At 27.7% G+C, this 27,122-nt stretch overlaps 2 protein-coding genes across 2 annotated transcripts; one reads left to right on the top strand and one right to left on the bottom strand.

Annotated features, from left to right (window-relative positions):
* Positions 1-498: 498 nt before the first annotated feature.
* HO133_009007 (uncharacterized protein) lies at positions 499-1,673 on the bottom strand (the record flags this gene model as incomplete). The annotated part of the gene is made up of 6 exons (XM_037299868.1): positions 499-667; positions 768-1,014; positions 1,086-1,251; positions 1,311-1,427; positions 1,510-1,597; positions 1,651-1,673. 6 exons carry the CDS (start codon positions 1,671-1,673, stop codon positions 499-501), a joined length of 810 nt encoding a protein of 269 aa, XP_037154694.1.
* A 4,265-nt stretch (positions 1,674-5,938) lies between these two features.
* On the top strand, positions 5,939-7,463 carry HO133_009006 (uncharacterized protein; the record flags this gene model as incomplete). Its single annotated transcript, XM_037299867.1, has 3 exons — positions 5,939-5,945; positions 5,994-6,768; positions 6,845-7,463. The coding sequence occupies 3 exons, from the start codon at positions 5,939-5,941 to the stop codon at positions 7,461-7,463; spliced, it is 1,401 nt and encodes a 466-aa protein (XP_037154693.1).
* Positions 7,464-27,122: the final 19,659 nt, after the last annotated feature.

The following is a 27,122-nucleotide window of genomic DNA, read 5'->3' as shown; positions in this document are numbered from 1 at the left end:
TTCGAGATGCCGCTGGACAACGGTCTGACACGATGTGCTTCTTGTTACCGACAGAGGCATGAAAACTGCAGACAAATGAGGTCGCGCTGTACACCGGTTTTCAAAGCCCATCTCCGACGTCACCACCGCTAGCTTTAAGCCCTCGCATGACTGCTTTCCTAAAGCTAAGATCTCAGCTCGATCAGCATCCACTTCATTCTCTCCCCCAGACATAGTCGAGATCCTTACGTTCACGAAAGCACTCGGAAAGGGAACGAGAAATGCGCGATGTTTTTCTTAGTTTAGTACAAGAGCGCATAGCTGCAGCTTCATGCAATAATCAATCAACACGCTGGACGCGTAGTTTAGAATTTTAATCAGCCCACAAGTACCCATAATCCGTACAAAGTCCATTAGGGTATGAAATCTATCACGAAGTCCACGCCAAATCGAACCGTGAAACCAATCTCAACTGATTCTCAAGATTACCACTTAAACCACAAAGCGGCCGCTGGTTCATTATGCCTCCTTTCTGCGCAATGATATCTTAACGTCAGAGCGGGGAATGGTCGCTGAGCGCCATGAGAATGTACGTCGGGCTGTATGATTTTCGAGCTCAAAATCATATCTCTCCAACACGTGCCCGACCATCATCTTGAGAGCCTCGACGGCATAGAAACGACCAGGACTAAAATCGTATTAGCTAAGCTTGTCTCTCGGTTTTGGTCACACACTTCTGCTTAACAGAGAAAAGAAAAGAAAAAAAGTCAGGAAGCTATGTGGCTTACCAAGCTCGCTTGCCCAGGCCCCATAAGGGAAATGTTCCGTCAATGTCCGTGAGAGGTCCAGGTTTCGGACAGTGCTTCCCAACAGCCCCTTCTGTGGCGAAACGAAATCCATTGAAGACATTTGGATCACTATAGTACGTCGGAGCTCGCAAGATGGCGCGCTGCGGGACGCAGGCCCAACTGCCCGTAGGTACCAACGTTCCATCAGACAATGTGTAAGGACTGAGAGCTTTACGGCGGATTGATACTACGGTTGCGAATTTGTCAGCCAAATGGTCCTGCAAGAACTTTTGGTGAGCTTGGAGTCGGAACACGTACTGCTGTCAGAAGGGTTCATCCGTGCCGACTCTTTCAGGAAGCTATCGAGTAGTGGCAGGCTGTTCGGGGACCACTGCCGCTTCTCCCCAGTTTGTGCGAGTTCTTCGCGCAGTTTCTCGATGTATTCAGGGTGCTCGCAGAGGTCGTAGAGCGCGAACACGAAGCTCTGTGAATGCTACGATCAGTGCTCCAATGTGCCTAGGATGCCATTGAGCGCTTACTCACCATTGCTAATTGGTGAACAGAGCCAAACCACAGTGCCAAAGCTTCTTGGATGATTCGTTTAGCATCCCACTGTTCTTTCTTCGGCGCGGAATCAATGATCCACTGGATGCAATCCATCTGCGAACATTAGCAATCCAGCTACGATGTCTCAAGACTCCATTACCGGTTTTTTCTGTCCCTTCTCTTCCCATGAGCGGACTCTTAGGCGTTCTTCCACAAGGGGGAACAGATATTTGAGTATTATCTTTAGTGCTCGTTGTCTTCTTGTCACAATAGAGGTGACTAACCTACCATAATCAGTAAAAAGCTTCAGGTTTCTATGCAAATGAAGACAACTTACGGGGCAAGAAACCTAGGCGTCATCTGCAATACTTCTCCAACTACGAAAATATCTTGGGGGTATTGGACAGCGGCCTCGAGAAACTCAAAATTGTTCGCTAATGTCAAGAATGAGCAGAGGGATTGTTTGGTTGTATCAGGCCTCTCACATAGCGACAGCCCAAAAAAGGCTCTACTATTGATGCGACACACTAATCTTCTTGCCATAGCGAATGTCGGCATGGTACTCCAGCCTAGTCGTCAGGAAGGATTAGTCTCGGCTACAAATTCAATGCTGCTAACGAGGATTAAGAAAATTTAATACCATTGGAATTAGGAGATGCTTCATTCATCGCTTTGAGGAGAGTATTCTCCATGGCGTCATGCAACGCAGGCATCAAATTCTTCAGGTTCTGAGTCAGGAGTGTCCGTAGGACACGAAAATGCATACTACCATTGGCATTAGCTTCGTCGTGGACGATGAAACCGTACATCGTATGTTCGGGGGAGAACATCTGCTCATGGTCAAATCATCTCTGTTGCGATGCAATGGGCAGAGAATTATACGTCTTTAGCGACCCCGTGTAGTGAGAGATGCGTCTCAGGGGCTTCGGAAAGCTCTTCGATCTGTGCTTTAGACGATACGAGGACGAGACTATGATGAGGCGTCGTCTTGACGTATTTCAAACCCTGCTCATCGAAACATGAGCGACGTTCTGGTCCTCATCAGATTGGGGGAAATGACCTGTCTATAATGTCTGTCTATCACCTTGGGTCCAGCGACATAGTATTGGTAGGTACATAGCCATCTGTCTATAATAGACGGAACGCCAATGCTTATGACCGGTCCCTACTACGAGTCAGTAACGGCGTTATCAGACGCGAAATTAGCTCACATCAGAGCCTGAAATATTCTTGATCCCCCTTGTCAACTTCCAAACGAAGAGTCCCACAAACAGACAAGTTTGTAGAATAAGGAGGTAGACCTCAGAGTCCACTTCCGATCTAGGGCGAATATGAGACATTGCTTGTAGAAGCTTGAAGCAAATTGAAAGAAAGAGTCAATAAGCAGATTTAGATCAACAGCGACGTAAATTCGGCTATAAAGTACTAGCAGGGCACAGAGTATAGTAGAAGACACGCATTTTCACAAACCCAGTCTTATCTCGGAGATATATTTGACCCAAGGCAGTCTCATCTTGAGAAGACGGAGCTGAACTTTCAAAATGCTGTGCCGGGCGATCTATGATGAAGTGTCAGCGGAAGGCCAAGGATGAAAATGCGTAGAAGCGTGATACGCCCGTACCGTTTGTATTTGCTGCCAATCATCCTTCAGGTGAGAGCTGTAAATGACCGTTACGGCGGTGTGTGCGCGAGAGGAGGAAGAAGGCGACGTATCACTAGACAATAATGGTGTGGTGATCACATGCAAAAGGCAGGCACGGCCGAGAGGCTTTCTCCGAGGCAGGCAAATATCATTGTACGCTACAGCCTGGATTGTCTCGGGAAGCGAGATACTGGCGCTACTGGTGGTAGTCCAATCACTCGAAGGGTGGTAGGCGCAAGGCTCGCGATAGTGAATCATATAGTTACTGTCTTCAATGAGCGAAAGTACCTCAAATCTCGGTCTTCAACGACGTATGATCGAAGTATTTCTTATGTCTGAGGATGATCCCTTCCCGAAGCCTAGTAGATGTGGGTACGGTTCGTTTGCTGACTCCGTCCCACCTCATCCTTCGCCGCAGCCTCCAGAGCGAGGCACGTCATGTAGAATTGGTATAGGGTGGCGGGAAAAAAAGTCTGGAAGATGTGCTCCGCCGTTCCGGGTGTAAATTGATTGGATGTCATTGGTTCCCCATTGCTGTGAAAGTTCATGCATCAAAGCGGAGAATTCAGCCCCACATCCTGCCAAGGTTATCTTTTTCTTGCCTGCATGCATACGGCTGAGGCAAAGGTCGTCGCTGTCTCGATATCGTAACAGGCAGTATAACATATTACTTTCAATAGGTACGTACTCGGTCTTGTGATCTGTCTGAACCAATGAAAATTATTGAGGTAGCACTGCCTCCACATGCATCTCCGTGTCGTGCGTGGTACTTCCAAGTATTCATGCGAAGCTGAAAATCAAGTCTTTAATCTCGCCAAAGGTATGAAATGAAACAATTGTCTGTATTTACCATCGCATTACTTACCAGCACAAGCCCTTCCAATGCTTCAGATTTTGACCGGCCAGCGTTTTCCTTCTTCAACATGCAGAAGAATCCTCATCCATTTCCTCTTCCTATCTTCATTTTATTTGAGACACTGCTTTTCCTCCCGCTACTTTTTTGTCCCTTCCCTCTTCGAGGTTTCCTCTTCTTTCCTGTCCTCTTCGCGCTGTACTGTCGAATTATCACCTCCACCACGGGCAATGCAGCTTCGGATTGGTCTCTAGCCTTGGCAATTACACCACAACTACTCAAAGCGCTCGACGTGCTATTATTGACAAACGCAGAAAGAAGCTTGAGGCGTCTGGACGCGTTAAAAGAGAATCCAGAAGCCTTTGGCACCTTCAGGAAATCATGCTGGGCATTCGAGCTCATGACTACACCGCGAGGTATTGGATGGAATTGGGAGGTGCCATATATCTGCTATGCGGGCACAGTGTCGAGAGGGTATAGATCTTCCGCTTCTACTCGATAAGGTTATGATCTAGCTTTTTCTGACAGCTTTCAAGGGCGTATATTCGCTCTCGCCTACGACGCGCCATCTGCTACTATCTCCTACTAGACCTTCTGCAGTTCAGCTGTCCTAATCTCAATCGAGGCCCAATTCCAGTGTCGCAGCCGTTGAGTACTGCCGCACTGGTACCGGTCTGGTCGTGGGCTGTGGGCGTATACCTCCAGCTGTGGCTTGTACATACAGTGCCAGCAACGATAATCGTTTGTTGTGGACTTGGAGAGCCTAGCTCGTACCCATACGTCATGGGTCCGATAGGATTCATGAGCTCATTGCGCTCCTTCTGGGGTCGTACGTGGCATCAAGCGGCACGCCGAGTGATATCCACCCTCGGTCTTTGGCTGCGCGGACAGACTGATACGGCACCACAGGGTTCACGTGCTAGTGCGTACATTCAGCTCTCTACGGGGTTTGCAGTGGGCGGTGCAACGCATGCAATCGCGGGGTTCATGGCGGGAAAGCACGTTGGGTGGCGAGATCCGACTGGTGCGATGCCCTTTTTCTGCCTGCAGCTAATGGGTGTAGTCTTGGAGGATGGGATGTTCGAGATACTACTGGCGATCGGAGTACTGGGGGAGGACTGGAGAAGGGGACATATGGACGTTGGGAAGGAAGATTATGGTACCAGGCATGGCCGGTGGAGGTTTGAATCTCGGTCGCAGGCAATAGGATACTTGTTAGTGGTGGGCTGGCTCAGCGTAACAATGCCGGCATATGTCGAAGGGCTGCGCAGGACTGGAATCTTAGAGCCCAACCTTGTGCCATTCTCGATTGTGTCTTGGGTGACGAATGGGACTAGGCACATCTAGTCCGTCTGTATATATTTGGTTGCGTAGCGACGCGAGGCTTTCCCCGTAGCTGTGAATGTTTGACAGCTAGATACCCAATGAAAGAACAAGAAGATTGCGAGGGTGCAATGATTCCCAAGGGTCCAAGCCCGCCTATCACCTGCTTGCTGCAATGCAGGTGAGACGCCGCCGCATGCAGGAGGCAGACATATACCGGCTGGATTTCCCCCACCATTGCCCTTTATTTTATTCTCATAAATACTGTAGTGTCCTGGCTGCACGCAACGAGGTCGATCAAAGGCTGAAAAAATTTCGTGATCATACTTACTGACCTACAGCCAATTTTACTTTCTTGATTCGATTTGCGCGTCCGTGAATGAAGCGAAATGCTCGGCCCATGGATCGACCTTTTCAGGCGGTGGCTATACAACCCCAATGTCATCTCCTTCAGCAGCGTCATTGCTGCACCGTATTGTCCTACTCTTTGGCTGTTCTTGCTACTATCTGCAGCGTTGTTGACCTGGCGGCTGTGGAAGTTCACGCTTTGGCCTCTATTCCATCCTAAAGAGATCCCAGAATTGCCCTATTGGATTCCGTGTAAGAGAAACACCTATGCAGATTTGGTTGTGTCCGCGTTCCTTGGTCTCTGGCGACTTGGACATATCACTAATCTAAATTGATATAGATCTAGGTGAATAATCTGACCTGTCATATTTCTCGTTCAGACAACGGAGAATGTTCTGCTCATACCACGCTTAGGCCACGCGATTTCTTTTTTCAAGGACTCACATGGAACACTTACGTATGGCCGGTAAGCGCGAGACCCTCTTTCGGTGAAGCAGAAGAAAGTTTAATACAGGTACTGTTATAATTAGAGAGTACTTCCACAACACTCGTCGACCTTTTCGATTGACTCTCGCCGGAGAAAACCTCTACGTTCTCACATCACCCCACGATGTAGCAGCTGCATATAAGGAGACTGAATCTCTCACTTTCGACCAGTTTATCAGAGACATCATGGTAGCTTTTGGTGCTAGTCCTGGTGCAATCGAAAAAATGTGGCTACTCCCAAGCAACGATAAACACGGTTTTAACACCCAGGTTAAAAATCCTAGTCAAAAATCCCTTGCTCAGCTCACACGAGACTTTCACAAGCAGCAGTTGCACCCAGGCCAGAACCAAAGGTCGTTAAGTGTGAAATTCCAAGACTACATTGACGAGTCTTTACGTTGGGACAGCATGTCAATCAAACTTAACGACAAGTACACCCTCAGATCAAGCGAAATGTCTAAGGACATATGGCTCAAAGGATGGTGCGCAGATGTTTTGTTGAATGCTGCAACGCGGGCATTCTATGGTGAATCTCTTCTTCAGAACCAACCAGATCTGTTCCGAGAATTTTTTGATTTCGACGACAACAGCTGGATGCTAATGTACCGTTACCCACGTTTCATGGCTTCAAGCATGTATCAAGCCAAAGACGCAGCAATCGATGCCTTGACGCAATATTTCGCGACGCCCAAGGGAAGCAGACGGGGCGAGGCATGGTTCATCCGGACCTTGGAGGCAGAGCAAAGACAGTTGGGTATTGGTGATCGGGACATAGCAACACTGAGCCTTATGGTGTACTGGGTGTAAGTTGTTTATAACTCTTTCTGCACGCACCAGAGTGGCTTGGGCCATCAGAAGAACGATTGCTGACTTCGACAGGGTCAACTCTAACACGTACAAACTCTGTTTTTGGATACTTACCTATCTCCTCCACGATTCCACACTTCTAGCCCTGATCCGAGAAGAAACAAGTCATGCTTTCACAACAACCGGAGAGCTCTCTATGACATTTCTGCTCGATTCTTGTGTCCGCCTCAACTGCCTTTTCGACGAGGTGCTCCGTATAACTAATTCTTCATCGTCCGTTCGAAGCGTCGTCTCCGACACCATTATTGGCGACTTTGTTCTCCGGTCAGGCGCGAAAGTCCTCATTCCTTACCGTCAGCTTCACTTCGACGAGGCAATTTTCGGTACCAATGCGCAAGAATTCGACAGTGGGAGATTCTTAAGACAGAGGAATCTCCACCAAAGTCCCAATTACCGACCGTTCGGAGGAGGGTCGACCTACTGTCCTGGAAGGTTCATCGCGCGGCAGGAAGTAGTTGCATTCGTGGCGTTTGTTTTAAAAAGATTTGAGTTGGAAATCCCTAATGCAGAGAAAGATGGTATTCCAAACACGTTTCCACGATTGGAAGAGATGAAGCCTTGTCTTGGGGTCATGGGACCTGTACAGGGAAACGATCTAATCGTGAGGATTAAACGACGAATGTGCACTTAGAATGGTGTTTCGAATTGATACAGCCTTTTACTATCCAGGCCATCTGCATCGCTTGCCGAGCGGTTTTGTGCCTGTGGTGCCTTTTGTCTTCCTATTTGATGGCCTGGTCAGCTGCGTGCGAACAAGAGGAGCGACCGAAATAAACGCTTTACTAAAGAGAGCAACAAGAAACAATAGTGATGAGTTATCTGATTGGACGGTTAAAGCTGGTCAAGAAATGCATACATGGCCTTTCGGAACGATGTCATGTGTAGTCGCGGTCAGCATTGATCCATGTCATGCTACCTAATACAATCCTACGGCTCAACCTCCTGCAGATGGATAATTGATGTGCAGGGCAAAATAAGGCAAAAACAAGGCATGGACCGAGGGTCGGGTACAAAAGTCTCTTTGTACCCGACCCTCGGACCGGACTACCCGACTCCATTCCATCCCCCAAACTTACTGCCCGTTCTCCGTTCTCCGTTCTCCGTCCCACGTCAGCACTGATGCACGCCAGCTCATGCTTTGGGCTTGGAATCCTTGTAAATTCTGTAATTAATTGTGACTCTCCATGCGGGTGACACAAGAAAGTCCGCACCTTATTAAGCCGTCTGACTGCAGCCAATTTCAAATGTACAGAATGAGAGCCGTCTGACTGCAGTAAAGCTGGAATTTGCAGCATAAGAGCCGTTTAATTCTAGTCGAGTTGAAATGCGTAGCATGTGAGTCGTCTGACTGCAGCAGGTTTGAAGTCTTTAATGAAAGGGGGGTGCGCGCTTTTTTGTCACCCGTGTGCTTTCTTGTAATCTCTCTGTAATTCTTTTCTCGTCCTCAAACTTGATCCTAGCCTCGCCTAAGTTACGCAGGCAACTCGCCAGCCTCGCTAGCCTGCAGATCAAAAGCGCCTGGCGAATCTCAATTACCCAGAATGTGGCCCTTCTTTCCCACCATTTTCGGTAAGAGGTGTTAATTTAGCCTGGGGTTGAATGTGAGAAGGCTACTATTCCCAGCGCTTGTGACCATCAACACTCCTCTACCTCAGAGCCCCACTTCTGCGGTTTTGTATCCCCCCCTCGCCTACTGCGTTCAGACTCGAATTCGACACACAATGCAATCAACCCATGTTCTACGTGGGGCCTGGTCCCTTTGGCACTCATGCGTGGGTTCTGGTCCGGTAGCGATGGGTATGAATCCGATATTGCTCCCAAACGCGAGTAGAGCGAAAGCTTCAGCTGACCGTTTCTAGTCCTGGCTCTTGTGTTCTGTTACCAGTCTCTTTATATTGCGTTCTGGATCGTCAAAGTTTGCAAGCACTCTTTCCGGTCCACGAGTTCCGAAGCGAGCGGCTCTGAGCTTGGCGTCCAGCGGTATCAGAACTCGCAGGAGCTCTTTCTCTCATTGTTTTACACGATGGAAGTGCCTCTGATCGCATCATACCATCCCATGATTCCAAATCCGAGTTGCGTGTGTGAAGCGAACGTTGTCCCGAGCGACTACCAGCTCATCTGCCAGACTCTGGTCTTTGTCACTGTCGACTACCTCATGCATCCATTCTTCCTCAAGTATTATCCGCTCTATTCGATAGAGGAGCCGATGAATGCGTCTGGTCTTGCCACTGATATTACGGTTCAACAAGCGATTCTGGTGTTAGCGATAGGGGTAATCCAGTGGTCAAATAGAGGCGGATATGGTGAGGGCTTTGGCCAACTGCATATTGTTGCCATAGCGGGATGGGTACTGTTTCAACAGCTGTCCAAGGTCAGTAAGCTGGGTTCTTTAGACTCCATCGTTGTTGACTGATTATTTACGCAGTCTTTGAGCATCTCGTGGCCTAGATCTGTGGCTGTGAACCCTTCTCCGGGTCGACTTCAAATGTATCTACTTTTACAACTGCGCTCTGACAGCTTCTGGGCCTTGTCGGATTAAAATATCATTCTACCAGTTATATACCCCGAGTCTCTCCAAGTGCTAGCTTCATCCTCCTACTATTTATATATTGGAAGTTTCATGTAGCCGATGGTCAAATAGGAGCGGTTTTTTTTTTCGGGGTCAAATGCATGCCCACTCTTTTCCCATCTTTCTGCTTCTGCCCATCCTAATTCTGCCCTTTACTGCTTCTTCCCCCACTCAACCACAGAATAGACACATCAAAGTGCAACAGGACCTTCAATATATTATTGAGTATAACTGACCGCTTAAAAAGAATTTCTAACGATTAGTCTATATCGAGGATATCTCTATTAAGAGAGCAGATATTAATATTATTATCTCGGCTTTCTTAACGTCGCTATCGTATAGTATTATCTATACTATTAAATATATATAATATAATATTAAATTTCTTAAACTTATATATTATTCGAAATCTTAACTAAATTAAATCTCTTAATCGATAGATTCTTTATATTTAAGTTATACGAAATCTTATAAATAGTATAATTAAAGTTTTTAAATAGTAGATTAATAAATAATAAATATAAGACTTTCTAAGCTCGAGTTAGCTTATATCTCGATATATCGAATTTCTATATATAATTTCTATTATATTAAAAGACTATCGCTTATAATTAATCGATTAATAAGTATAATATATTTTATTTCTATAAATAATTAATATAACGTTTAAATAATATAATCGCGCTAGCTAATCTATTTTTTAATTAAATTAAATTTTCTTCTAATAAACTATTATACTTTTACTTTTACTAATTAAGATATTTTCTATCTTTCTTATTAGTTTAATAACGTTCTTAAAAGTACGAATATATCTTTAAACTATCTATTCTACTTTTAAATCTCTATATCTTATCTTTCTTATACTCTTATACTTTAATTTTAGATTACCCCTCTAAGTCTATTTTTAAAACCCTCTTAAAATAAAGTTTTAATTTTAGTCTTATCTCTTACGCTTCGATTCTAATATTAAAAGAGTAAAGATATTCTTAAATTTTCTATATTTATCTCTAAAAGTTTATATATTCTAAGATAGTATATTAACTTAAAGATTATATAAACTTCGAGAATAAGTAAGCTTTAAATATCTATAAATTCGAAGACTATATAATTTAAAGATATATAAATTTAAATACTATTATAGAATTAGAATATATAAAATTAGAAAGTTTACTTATTATATTTAGAAATTTAATATTATTTTATTACTCTAGATAATATAGTAAGATATAATAAAAAATATATCTTCGAAGAATATATATTCTTTAAATTAATATATTATTTTATAACATAGTCTTATAAAGACGAATTTAGAAAATTATAAAATATTTCTACTCTATTAATATTAGAGCTTTTTGAGTTAAAGTCTTAAAATAGATAAATTATAGAATAATTACTTTAATAGATATAATAAATTTATAAAATTAGATAAATAATAATTAGTTTAAAACTCTATAAGATATATTAATTTTATTAGATATATAGACTTTATAAACGATTATCGTATAATTCTTAAAATATATTATATTATTAAATATAACTATTATATATTCAAGATAAAGAAAAGAATAGAATTTATAGAATCGAAAAGAATAACGATAGTTAAAGTATCGCTATAATAAATATTTATTACTAAAATTATAGAGTCGCTTCTTTAAAGATAAATTAATATTATCGAGATAATAAAGATATTAATAGAGTTTATATCTTATAGAAAAGAGATAGAAGATTAAGAAGTTTAACTTAAACTTAGATTTAACGGCGTTTAAGAAATATTTTATATTATTAAAATTACTTTTTCTCGCCTAAATTCTTTATATTTGACGGGCTTTATAAAATACTCTTTTCTATTAAATATATAGCGATACTATATTATCGATAATAAAGATATACTAATTTATATTATACTCGATATTACGAGTTAATAGCGAGTTAAAGAAAACTTTAATAATATATAATTATTTTATAAACGCGTATTAAATACGCTTTAAGATATAAAGAATAGAATTAAGTAATTATATATCTCTCTTAAATTACACTTATATATCTTATATTAAAATAATAACGTTATATTCTTTTTAGATCTACTTTATAAGTTTCTACTCTTATACTTTAATCTTTTAATTTATAATTTAATTTATCTCTTTATATTAATTATAGATAACTTATCTCTTTATATAATAGATAAATATAAATTAATATTAAATACGCTAAAATAGCTCGTTTCGATAACCGCGAAGCTTCTAAATTTCTTTCTTCTAGCGAATACTTATACTCTATATCTTAATTAACTCTTTAAATTATTAAAGATTAATTTATTAACTTATCTATTTAATCGCTTAGATTAACTTCGTTTAAGATATTATATTCTTATATGTATTCTAGATATTATATCGAATTATATAAAAAAGAAAATTACGCTAGAAGATAGCTAAATTAATATAATTTATAATTAAATTATAGACGATCTTATTAAAATTAGAATTATCTAATAAATAATTATATTAACTTAAACTTTATAAGATTAAAAACCTTCGAGCTTACTATTAATAATATTTTCTATTACTCGTCGAAGATAATAGATTATAAAGATCTATACGAAGTTAATCTCTTCTTCTAATTATTTAATCTACTCGTAATATTTATTATAGAAAAGCGTTATATTGATTACGATAGTATAGTCTCTAAAGATTTATATAAATATAAGTTTAGGCCTATGAATTAAATTCATAAAAAATAATTAATTTTTTTTTTCTGATATCGAGATTAAATTCGACTCTCGAAGAGTGAAAATACTTTAATTTAAGATTTACTTAGAACTATAAGATCGAATTTTAAATAACTTAAATTATTTGAAAACGAAGGCGTAAGTTAAGTTCTATAATTTAAAAAAATAATAATAAATTTTTAATAGAAAAAAGAGAAGTTATATTAATAATAGATTTCTAGAAAGTTAATTAATTATAAATTTATTTTAATTTAATTAATAAGAAGTTAATTTTAATATCTATTATAGTCTTTTCATTTTAATTACTATTATTATTATTTTTATAATTTCTAAATCTTTTATTAACTTTATAATTTTTACGAATTCTACAATTTTACGATTTTTACGATTTTACGATTTTTTAGCGAGGGAGATTAATGGATTCGAATCGAGGAGGAAGCGAAATAATTTCGAATTTTATTAAAATTATTATTACTCAACTATCTAAACTTATATAAAAGAGTATTCTTATTAAAATAAATAAGTTTTTAATAAATAATATTTAAATTCTTTACTTTTAAATATTTATAAGACTTAATTTAAAATATTCTTTTTTATCTTAAAGCGTAAATTTCGTTCTATAATTAAAAAAAAATCTTAAAATCTTAATAGAAAATAAAAAAGTTATTCTAAAATTAAATAATGTATATCTATTTTTTAATTAGAGCTATTCGACTGTCGAACGAACTTTAATAAGCGATATTTGAATTTCTTACGCTTTAATAGTTATAAGACTAAATTTAAGAATTCTTTCTTTATTTAAAAGCTTATATTTCGTTCTATAATGTTAAAAAATATCTTAAGAATTAAATAGAAAATAAAAATTTATTCTATCTATTAATAATTATTCGAGTAATAGAAAAGTCTAAATACTAATTAAGTGGATATTATAGCCTTTTCTTATTAAATTTCTCTATTAATAGCTTATTATTTATTTATTATCGTCTAGAATAATTTAAATTTTTTTAGATATACTAATTATATACTTATATATAAATTAAGAGAAGAAATTTTAAATGTGAAATTATATGTAAAACGACTCTTAATCTTCTAACTTAATTTAAATTAATATCTAGACTTTTCTATTACTCGAGTAATAACGTATATCTATTTTTTAATAATTACGAATATTAATTTATTTACTCGCGATAACTTAGTCGATCTAATTAAAGAGCGTAGTAATTCTAAATTTATAATTAGCTATATATATAAATTTAAGATTTTTAAACTTAGCTCTATCTTATTCTTTTATATATATTAATACGAAATAATAATATATCTAATAAGTTTAAGTCTATAAATTAAATTTATAAAAAGTAATTAATTTTTAAATCTAATTTCGAGATTAAATTCGACTCTCGAAGAGTGAAAATACTTTAATTTAAGATTTACTTAGAACTATAAGATTAAATTTTATAGTTTTTAAATTATTTAAAAGTATAAGTTATATTCTATAATTAAAAAAAAAGATTTTAATAGAAAAAAGAGAAATTATATTAATAATAAGTTTATAGAGAGTTAATTAACTTTAAATTAATTTGAATTTAATTAATAAGAAGTTAATTTTAATATCTATTATAGTTTATACTTATTATTTTATTTTATTTTTATTTTTATAATTTATAGAATTTTTATTAATTTTACGAATTTTACGAATTTTACGATTTTTTAGCGAGGGAGATTTATGAATTCGAATCGAGGACGAACCGAAATAGTTTCCAAATGAATTAAAATCATCGAGTTTTTTAACGAAAAGCGAAATAAGTTTTAACAATTTAAATTCTTCATATTAAAATTTTATAAGATTAAATTCACTGGACTTTATCTAAAAGCTTATATTAAAGTAAAAAAATTAGAATTTATTATAAAAAGTAAATAATACGTATCTTTTTTTTAATTAAAATAAAAGCGATATTTAAATTCTTTATCTTAAAATATTTATAAGATTAAATTTAATAATTCTTTTTTTATTTAAAAGCGTAAATTACGTTCTATAATTTAAAAAAAAATTCTAGAATTTTAACAGAAAATAAAAAAGTTATCCTAAAATTAAATAATATATATCTATTTTTTAATTAGAGCTGTCGAGCGAACTTTAATAAGCGAACTTTAATAAACGATATTTAAGCTTCTTACTCTTTTAATAATTATAAGACTAAATTTTATAAATTTTTTTAATATTAAATAGCGTAAACTACGTTTTATAATTTAAAAAAATAATCTTAAAAGTCTTAATAGAAAATAGAAAAGTAATTCTATTTATAAATAACGTATATTTAATTTTTAATAAGAAGACGTAAGAGAGCTAGCGAGCTAAGTTAGATAATCTAATTAAAAGAGCGTAGTAACCTCGAATTTATAATTAACTATATATATAAATTTAAGATTTTTTAGCTTAGCTCTATCTTATTCTTTTATACGAGTAAAGGCTATAAATTAAATTATAAATTTTTTAAATTAGAGCTATTGAGTAAATAGGTCAGTAATCTTTAGTAAGCGAACTTTGATAAACGATATTTAAATTTCTTATGCTTTAATAGTTATAAGACTAAATCTAAAAGTCTTTTTCTCTCTCTAAAAGTCTATATTTCATTCTATAATTTAAAAAAAACTCTAAAAATTTTAATGGAAAATAAAAAAGTTATTCGAAAATTAAATAATATATACCTATTTTTTTATTAGGGCTATTCGGCTGTCGAGCGAACTTTAGTAAGCGATATTTGAATTCTTTACGCTTTAATAATTATAAGACTAAATTTTAAAAACCTTTTTTTATCTAAAAGCCCACATTTCGTTCTATAATTTAAAAAAATAATCGTAAAATTTAATAGAAAATAAAAAAGTTATTCTATATGTGAATAACGTACACCTATTTTTTTAATAAGAGGCGAGATTTTTAATAACTACGGACGTTAATTTATTTACCCGCGGTATCTAACCAAAAAGCGTAGATCTATCGAATTTATAATTAACTATATATATAAGTTCAAGGTTTTTTAATTTAGCTCTATCTTATTCTTTTATATATAACTAATATACTAATATATTCTCTTTTTATAAAATTAATTAGTAATTTAGTTTCTTTAGGATCCTAAAAATTAAAATTATTTTTAAGTTTATATTTAAGAAAAGAATAGTCGTTATCGTTATAGATAAGATTAATAATATAGAATATAATATAAAAAATGAAATTAATATCGATAAAGAATATATAAGTTTTTCTATATATCTATTAGATTAATAGACTTAATTTTATAATAATCACTTACGATCTCTTACGCTTCTTATAAGACTTAATTTGAGTAAGCTTTAACTGTAAGATAAGCGCTACTTCTCTCGTAGTCTTATCGCGTTAAATGAATAAATCTAGATCGCGATAAATAATTTCAAGAAGAGCTTTAGATCGAGATCTAATAAATGCCGCGATTAATAAAATAATTATTAATTAAACTTATTATTATTTATAAAAAAAGATATTAACTTTTATTACTTAATAATAATATAGTAGCTTTAAAAGATTAATCGTATTTAAGAGAGACTTATCGATTTCGCTATTATCTAGTCTATATTTTTTTCGCTACTAAATTATTAATAAATTATTTTAATATTATTCGTATATAAAGAAATAGAAATATATATATCTTAATTTATATTACAGATTTACTTTAAAGTTAATAAATAAATATATTAATTCTTTTATTTAATATAAGTCTAACTTAATTAATATTAATAAATCTTTATTAAATTATTTTTATTAGTAAAAGTAATTATTATATATTTAATAAAAAGAGCTTTTAACTCGACTCTTTATCGATCTTTATAGAGTATAATAGAAATCGATATCGATAGTATTATGATATTAATAAATTAATAATTAATAATATAAGTATAATAACTATAAAATCTATAATAAAAATAACTTACTCTCTTTATAAATTTTTAAGATAATTAAGATATAAATTATATATATATAAAGAGTTATTAATTAATAGCTTTTATTAATCTTCTTATATCGTATATTATAATATTCTCGAGTTAAGAGCTAGCTTCTTATAAAGAGAAAGATATAAGATAAGTTCGTATTTTATTTTTAAATATATAGTAATATTTTATAACGAGCTATCGTAGATAGCGATAAGAATAATTATCTATATGAAAAATAAATAAAGCTAAATTCTTAAAAATAGTAGTAAGAAGAGAGAAGTAAGTTAAAAAGAGAGAAAGATAGAGAGAAGAGAGAAGAGTTATATTTATAGGCGTTTAAAGTAGCTTAAGAATCCTAGTATATATATTTAACCCTTCTCTTTCTCTCTCTCTCTCTCTCTTTTCATCTTTTCTCTTCTTATCTCTATATTATTTAATTACGCATCGATGATTTAATAAGCGATCTATAATAAAGTAATAAAGTTTAATTAATGAGATAATATAGAAATATCTTCTTAACTCGACTAGCGCGTAAGTTTATATATAGTCGTAGAGAGAGTAGAAGAGAGTATAAGAAGAGTATATTAATCGTTTAGATAGTATAACGTAAGAAAGAAGTCTTAAAGTAAAAGATTCTTAAAACGACGTTCCAGTCTATCGAAAAGGGCGATCTTTTTATTAGAATTTAGATTAAGAGAATAATATCTAAGATTAATATTAAATAAATAATTATATTTATATTAATCTCTAATTCTTCTAATTATATTAAGTAATATCTTATATTTCAAATTACTAATTTTATATAATAGTTTATATTAGAAAATTAGATTATAAATTCTATAAATTCTATAATAACTTTAATATAAAGAATAAGATTAAGTTTATAAATATAATAATTAAGTCTCTTATCTATTAGAAAGCTATTAATATATTAAATACTCGCGAATAAAAGTAAGTTATTATTAAGAAAATTATCGCTTTAGTTATTAAAGAAATTTAAAAACTTAATACTCTATCGACTAATAGATACTTAATTATCTATAAATAATTTTTTAAGATTAAATATAATAATAATAGAACTATTAATATATTTAAGATTAAACTTATTATTAGAGAGTTTATATAAATAAAAAATATCGACTTTTATAAGATCTTTATTCTCACTCTATAATTTAACTTTTTATATTTATTTTTATTATATATAATAATAATAAGTCTTCTAATAAAATATATTAATATTAATAATACTTATTTTAATAGTAATCTTTATAAAGAAATCTATATAATTTTATTATTAAACTATTTATTGGTAGTTAATATTAAAAATAAAATCTTACTTTTTTAAAAAGAAATATATAATCTTAAGTAATTAGCTCGTATCTAGAATAAGAAATTTAAGTATATTATTAAGAAAATAAAATTTATAACTATTATAGCTAATAGCTATATCTTTATTTAAATATTATTAAAGAGAATTTCTAATTATTATAGTACTCTATATAAATAATATTCTTATTAAAGTTAAGCTATAAAATATTATAAACTATATTAAATATTAAATCTATATTGAATCTAAGACTATAAAAGTAAACTTAATTAATTATATTCTATATTTTAATTACTAAAAAGATATAATATATTAAAAAGATATTTAAAGAGTGTTTAATAAATTAAACGACTTTTATCTATATCTTTATAAATAAATATAATTAAATTAAATTAAATTAGCTAGAGAAAAAAAATATAATTTAACTATAATATTAAAAGCGAATAGAAAGTCTTATATTTCTTATAATTAATATTTAATATAAAAAAGCTTAATTAATTCTACTATAATATTATTATCTACGAGTAAAGATCTATAAATTAAATTTAAATTTTTTTTTTTAAATTAGAGCTATCGAGTAAATTTTAATAAGCGGTTCTTAGTAAGCGATATCTGAATTTCTTATCTTTAAGTATTTATAAGACTAAATTTAGTAATTCTTTTTTTTATCTAAAAGCTTATATTACGTTCTATAATTTAAATAAAAATCTTAAAAATTTAATAGAAAATAAAAAAGTTATTCTAAAATTAAATAATATATATCTATTTTTTAATTAGGGCTATTAAGCGAACTTTAATAAGCGAACTTTAATAAACGATATTTAAGCTTCTTACTTTTTAATAATTATAAGATTAAATTTTATAATTCTTTTAATATTAGAAAGCGTAAACTACGTTTTATAATTTAAAAAAGAAATCTTAAACTTCTAATAGAAAATAAAAAAGTTATTTTATTTATAAATAACGTATATCTAATTCTTAATAAGAAGACGCGAAAGAACTATCGAACTAATTTAGCTAATCTAATTAAAGAGCGTAGCGAACTCGAATTTATAATTAATTATATATATAAATTTAAGATTTTTTAGCTTAGCTCTATCTTATTCTTTTATATATACTAATTATATAAATATTATAAATAGAGTATTTAAATATCTCTAAGATATTAAAATTTTAGAATTACGCTATTAAGAAATTAAAAGATTAAAAGAAATCGCGAATTTAGTATACGATAATAATTAGAAGAATTATAAACTTATTTATAAATTCGTTTTATTATATAAAAAAGTAATATATATATAATATAGTTAAAAATAGTAAGAAATAATTATATCTATTATAGAAGCTAAATATATAACTTTAATAGAAGAAGATATAATTATCGTATAAACTATACGATAATTATAAGAGATTTATTTTCGCGCGCTAAATAAAGATTCTATAATATTACTCGATAATAATAAGAGAATTATTAACTTTATAAAGAATCTTAAATATTATTAAAGAACTAAATATATTAGTATTTAATATTATTATATTAATTAATTAAGTAAGAATAAGATAGTTACTATTAATTATATATTTATAATTTAAACTATAATAGATATTCTTATTAAATTATTTAATAAAAAGCTATTTAAATAATATAGAAAAATACTTAATATATATAGTTATTTAACTAATTAGAAGATTATTATTAAAGAAATTTAATATTATATAAGATTTAAATCTACTTTCTTAAAATAATCTTATTATATATAATTTATATTTTTATATATTATACGTTAAGAATATAGACTAAAGAGCTATATTAAAATTTTATATTATTTCTTTATTTTCTTTACTTTTTTTATAGAGATTTTTTCGAAGAGTAATATTAACTATTTATTCTAATATTTCTATTTTTTTAATAATTAAATAAGCGACTTTTTATATTTCTATTAAATCTATACTTACTTATATAAAGTTCTTTTCTTATATTCTATTTATTATATATATATAATTTATTTATATTCTATTTATATATAATTCTAATTCTAATTATATTAGATATAGTCTATTATTTCTATTATCTTAATAAAATTAATTATTAATATATATATATAAAGAGAGATACGCTAAGGTTTAATTAGAAAGATATATCAAGTATAAATAATTAATTCGTAAGATTTATATTAATATTATTAATCTCTATTATTTATTAAAATAAATACTATTAGAAAGTCTTCTTAAAATCTTTACTCTTTTTAAATAATATTTTAAATTATTTTAAAAAAAATCTAGCGCTAAAAAGTCTTTTCTAAATTATTTATATATTTAAAAAAAATCTTAATTATCTTAAATTTAGATATATTTATATATAAATATATATAATTTCTATATAACTTTATTATTTATAAATACTAATTATAATAATAGAATTATAAATTAATAAGTCTATTATAAAATTATAACGTTAATAATTATTACGATATTATTAGAATCGATATAGATATAATATTAATATAAATATATTAAATAAGCTAATTAAGATATTAAATTATATAAATAAAAGAAAGATATTAAATAGTAGATAAATATCTCTATTAAGATAGACTAGGCTCGAAAAAATAAGAGAATTAAATAATATATTAAGAATATAAAATACGCTTATAATATTATTTTCTTTTCTTTATAAAATTATATTCTATAATTAATAAATAAAAAATTAAAAAAATAAGTATATATATACGCTTAACGTCTAAAAATATAGTAAAAGTAATAAAGAAATAAGTATATCTAAATCTTTTAATATAGTATCTTTTTTTATATACGATATTAGAGATAATAATAACTTCTTTTACTTATACTATAGCGATATTATTAATTTTACTTTAAACGTATATAGAGAGCTTAGTCGAGAGAAAATTAATATAATATAATAAAAATAATATTTATAGATATTAAGATAAATAGTAGTAATTTTTAAATTAATATTAGAGTAATTAAGATATTAATAAAATAATACGATATATTTAATTAAGAACTTCTAAATCGAATCGAGTTATAAGCGCTAAAACTTAATTTAATATTAAGTAACTTCGATATAAACTTCTCTATAATAATATTATTTAATTAATATTAATTATATCTTATAATAATAATAGCGTAATCTATATATATATATTAATATAACTTTAAATAATTCTTAAAGTTATATTAGTAAGAAAGATTTATACGAAAGATTATCTATAAGATAATTTATAATTAATATAAATTTAAAGAATCGATTCTCGAATTTAAAAAAGTAAGATTATTACGAAGATATCGAATAATTTTAATTCGATTAAAAACGAGATATCTAAGTATTAGACTCGACTTTAAATTAAAGTCTTAGAGTTATATAGTAATATAGAATTAGAAAGATAAATATATTCGTATATAGATTTAATAGTAAAACTAATTTTTAAGAAAGTAAAGAAAGATTAAGAAAAATTACTTATTTAAGCTTATTCGCTAAAACTTCGTTAAGCGTATATTAAGCGTATATAGATTAAGTAATTTAGAATTCTCTTACTTAAGATCTATAAGCTTCTTTTTTAATAATTATCTTTTCTCTTTAAAGATTTATTCTTAAATCTAAATATAAAAAGAATATTTTATTATTATTAAAAGACTTATTAAAATTCTTTAAATCTTATAAAAAAAAAGTTTCTTATAATAGTATAGTATAAATATAATATATTATAAAAATATAATAAAAATATATAACGCGTATAAATAATATTAGATATATTTTTATAAATTAAATATAGTTATAACGATATATAGAGTAATTATTAACGCTATAATTTAAATATATAACGCGTATAATTAATATACGACTACGATAATATTTATTTTTCTTTTAAATAGTTTTCTATTTTATTAATACTTCTTTTATTACTCTTAATAACTTACGTTATTAATTATTAATATATTTAAAATATAGTATTAACGTATATATCTTATATACGTCTCTTTTATTATTATAACTACTATCGTAAATTTTTCTAAAACTCTATTATTATATATATATTTCTTATATATTTATAATTCTAATTTATTACGCTCGTTATTCGAAGCGTTAAGCCTCTATTAATTTTAAATAAAAATACTTATTATTATTATACTCGATATATCTATTAATATACTCTTCGCTTCTATAACGCTATATTTAATAAAGATAATAATATAATTATTAAATATTACTATTATATTTATCTACGTAATAATTATATTATAATAAATTTTATATAAATAACGTATAGTAGATATATTTATAACGTTTACTAATTTTCTTAATAGATTTTAATTAATATATATATTATTATTAACGCTAATATCGTAATTCGCGTTTATATACTACGTTATTATATTTATTATTATATTCTTCGCTTTAATATCTCTAGATATATATCTATTATATAACTTCGCGTTATTTATAATTATTCTAATATAACTCTAATAGTTATTTAATATATTAAGAATTATCTAAGAATAAAAAGAAGTTAAATAATTAAATAATAGCGCTTAATAAGATAAAGACTCTTTATAAGATCTTAGATATTCTTATAGATATCTACGATATTATACGCTTTATCGTATATATCTATACTTTTTATATATATTTATTATTTTTTATATTTATATTAAGTATACTTTAGATTAATCTCTTATTAATAAATATATCTTTTTTATATTCTAACTTAGATTTAAATTTCGAGAGTAATAATAATAGAGATAAGATCGATACTATTAATAACGTTAGCGATAATAAAGATAAGAATAAAGATAAAAATAAAGAGAAAGAGGAGGATAAAGAGAAGAATAAAGAGAAGAATAATAAGAGAAGATTTATCTACGAGAAAGCTTTAAGTAATAATCTTAAGAATAAGAATATTTCTAATAATATCTTTAATAAAGACTTTAAGAGATTTAACTAGCTCGTCGTTTTATATATATATATTTAATACTATAATATCTATTACTTTAAATAATATAACTTTTTTCTTATCGCTTTCGAATATTAATATCTTTCTTTAATTCTTTTAATATTATTTTTTAAAAGTTTAAGCCTATGAATTAAATTTATAAAAAGTTTTTTTTTTCTAATATCGAGATTAAATTTAACTTTCGAAGAGTGAAAATACTTTAATTTAAGATTTACTTAGAATTAATAGATCGAATTTTAAAAATTTTAAATTATTAGAAAGCGTAGAATAAGTTCTATAATTAAAAGAAAAATAGTAAAGTTTTAATAGAAAAAAGAGAAGTTATATTAATAATAGATCTCTAGAGAATTAATTAACTTTAAATTAATTTAAATTTAAGTAATAAAATATTGAATTTAATATCTATTATAAATTTTTTATTTTTATTATTATTTTTATTATTTTTATAATTTATAGAATTTTTATTAATTTTATAATTTCTACGATTTTATAATTTTTATAGTTTTACGATTTTTTAGCGAGGGAGATTAATAAAATTAAACCGAGAATAAAGCGAAAGAATTTCGAATTTTATTAAAATTATTACTACTCGACTATCTAAGCTTATGTAAAATAATATTCTTAATAGAATAAATAAGTTTTTAATAAGCGATATTTAGATCCTCTATCTTTAAATATTTATAAGATTAAGTTTAAAAATCTTTTTTTAATATAGAAGCTTATATTACGTTCTATAATTTAAAAAAAAAATTAATAGAAAATAAAAGACTTATTTTAAAATTAAATAATAAATATATATTTTTTTAATTAGAGCTATCGAGCGAACTTTAATAAGCGATATTTAAATTCTTTATCTTTAAATATTTATAAGATTAAATTTAATAACTCTTTTTTAATTTAAAAGTCTATTTTATATTCTATAATTTAAAAAAAAAAATTAAAAGATTTTAATAGAAAAAATTTTTTTCTAAAATCAAATAATATACTTCTATTTTTTAATTAGAGCTGTCGAGCGAACTTTAATAAGCGATATTTAAATTCTTTACTCTTAAATATTTATAAGACTAAATTTAGTAGTTATTTTTTTATTTAAAAGCTTATATTACGTTCTATAATTTAAAAAAGAAATTAAAAGATTCTAATAGAAACTAAAAAGAAAATAAAAATATTATTCTAAAATTAAATAATATATATCTATTTTTTAATTAGAGCTATCGAGCGAACTTTAATAAGCGAACTTTAGTAAATAATACTTGAGATTCTTACCCTTTAATAATTATAAGATTAAATTTTAAAACTTTTACGTTATTAGAAAGCGTAATCTTTACTCTATAATTGAAAAAAATAATTTTAAAATTATAATAGAAAATAATAAAGTTATTAAAGAATTTAAAGTAGAATAAAAGATTTTAATAGTTACGAACGCTAATTTATTTATTCGCGGTAATTTAATTAGTCTAGCTAAAAGGCGTAATAACCTTGAATTTATAATTAGTTATATATATAAATTTAAGATTTTATAACTTAATTCTATCTTATTCTATTATATATATTAATATATTAATAAAAAGAAAGATATATTAATTAGCTAAGATCGTTAGAAAATTATTTTTAATAATAATATATAAGAATTATATTATAATATTTAATATAAAGAATTAAGTAGTAATTAAGAAGAAGATTAAGAATAATAATAAAAATCTCTATTTAGAATTAATAGTTATTAAAATATGCTAAATAGATAGTTTTTAAATAATAACGATAGTAAAGAGAAAGTAGAAGTATTATTTCTTATTAATTATTAATATCGTTAATTTAGAAATAGCGAATAAACTAATTATAAATAGCGTAATAGAGAGTAATAAGATAAAGAGAGTTAAGAGATAAAATTACGCTGCGTAACGAGGCGGGGTGAGGCGGGGTTTTAGATACCCAATACTATCCAGCTTCGGGTCGAGGTTTTAACGAGGTGGGGTGGGGTTGGGGTGAGGTTTTTCTATCGAGGTAATGAAGGTATCTCGTTACTTCACTAAGTCTATTAATTAAATTAAAGTTTATATATTATTTTTATATAAATATCTAATCGCGTATTAAATAATATTTTATTATTTAAGATTTTTAAATATAATTTAATTAAGAAAAGAATCTATTATATAAAGAATTATAAATTACGATATATATTTTTATAGCGATAAAGAATTCTAATTATCTTTCTAATTATTATTATTTAAAAATAATTATAATAATAAAGAATATTTATATTCTTATTTTTAATTTAGAATTAAAATTATATAATTAACTTATTAAGAGTTTAAATTAAAATAGTTTATATTCTTATAGAAATACTTAAATTATTTAAATATATTAGCGATATTTTTATATATTAATTTAATATTAATAAGCTTAAAAGTCTCTTATATCTCTTCGCTTATCTTATTAAATATAAATTTATATTTTATTATATTATAATTTTTAAATTATTATTTAGTCGATCTTAATAGTAATATTTATTCTTTTTTATTCTTAAGCGTCTATATTATATAATTTCTAAGAATTATATATTTTATTTTAATAAAAAATATATATAAGAGAAAAAGATAGTAAACTTTCTTAGATTTTATAATTAAAGATAATTAATAAATAAGTTTAATATAAGTAAGATTAATATATAAATAATAAGTCTATTTAAGATAAGATTAGAATATTAAAATTAAAATTAATATAAAGAAAAACTTACGTTAATAAATATTATTTTAATAATTTTTTTTTAAGAAAATTTTTATAAGTTATATAAAACTTCTACGTAATAAAAATAAATATTCTTTTAAAAGTTTATTATATCTTCGAAAATTTCTAGATATTTAATTTTCTTTCTAATAGATTTAATTATAATTTATTATACTTATTACTATAGTAAGAAGATATTAATAAATATTTTAATTTTTTATATTAATATCTTATTTATTAATCTTATTAAAAAATCTATATTCTTGAAAGAAGTTAAAAATTTTTAAATTATTTAATCTTTTAATTAATAATATTTAACTATATATTAATAATTATATCTTTATCTTCTTTCTTTATATTAAATTACTTATTACGCTTTATATTAATATTCTTAATAAAATTTAGAATTAAAATTATATTTAGCGAATTTAATTATTTATAAAATTTATTATCTTTAATATAATATATAAAATATTATATGTGAATATTAATTATAATACTAGAAAGATATTAGAATAATTATAATAATAATTAGAATTTATAATAAGTATATTAATTATATATAATATATTTAATAATTCTCTTTTTTATTTTCTTCTTTTTTTTAAAAGTAATTATTTAATATTTTAAAAAAGCTAGAAGTTTTTCTTTAGCTATAGATTTCGCTATTATATCTATATTATTTTATTTTGTTAAAGTTATTCTTAATAATTTATATATATTTAGATTTATTAAATATTAGCGCGACTTTATTATATTCTTATTTTTAAAATATTTATCTATTATTTTTTATATCTTACTATTATTTAAGCTTTTAAGATATTTTTATTTCTTTAGAGATAATATAATAAAGCGAATTAAAGCTATTATCTTTATTAATAATATTAACTTTTATAATATTAAAAAATAATAAAAAATACGTAAATTTATTTATTTAATTAAATTTTTATTTAAGATAATTATAATAATAATTTTCGTATAAAAAGCTTATTATAAGATATTAAAGAATATATTATAAAGAGTATATTAGTATTATAATAGAAATAATAAAAAAATTTAAATAGAATTATATTATTATAAAAGATAATATAATTAGAAAAAGTATTAGAAAAGACTAGAATATAAGAAAATTTAAAAACGCGCTAATAAAAAAATAGGCTAATTTACTAGCGCGTTTTCGCGTTTTTTCGAAATCTTATTTATAAAAATATTTAATATTAATTTTTAATATTATAAAGTTAAATTTTAATTAAATTTTTTCAAATTTAATAATCTAATTAAAATCTTTAAGAATTATTATTAATAATAGACTTTTTATAGCTTTTATATAATAATAAATATCTATTTTAAGCTTCTAAAAATTTAGATCTAAGAATTCTAAAGATAAGTTTATCTTTTTTAAGATTTTATTTTATACTTTTATTTTATTATACTCGTTTTCTTTTTTAAAAAATAATTAAAAAGATAATTAGAATATTAATTAAATCGCTTACTTTTAGAATACTATTTATTTTATACTTATATTTAAAAAGATATAATAATAAATATAAATATTTTTAATTAAAGATTTTTATTAATAAACTTTTAACTAGCTATCTAATTTTTTAATATTAAAAAAATATTAAATTAGTTAAAAGATTCTAAAAATAATTAATTAGAAAGTTCTCGAAGTAATTAATTAAAAAGTTCTAGAGATAATTAATTAGAAAATTCTAAAAATAATTAATTATAAAATTTTAAAAATAGTTAATTAATAGATTCAAATAGTAATTCGCTAATAAATTTAATTATATTAAAAAAAGAAGAAGTAAACTTTATTACGAAAGAAGTTTAAAATTAAAAACTTCTAATATATAATAAAAATAATAATATTACGACTTAGCGATAAGTTTTATAATAAATCTATATAAGTCTATTAATTTTAATATATAAATAATTAATACAATTAGAAGAAGAAGAGATAACTCTTATAATTCTAATTATTATAATAAAAAAGAATTTAGATA

The sequence above is a fragment of the Letharia lupina genome (genome assembly GCF_014066315.1).
Source record: "Letharia lupina isolate WasteWater1 chromosome Unknown contig_6, whole genome shotgun sequence".
Taxonomy (NCBI): domain Eukaryota; kingdom Fungi; phylum Ascomycota; class Lecanoromycetes; order Lecanorales; family Parmeliaceae; genus Letharia; species Letharia lupina.
Note: the sequence above shows the minus strand (reverse complement) of the source record. Positions and strands in the feature narration are given on the sequence as shown.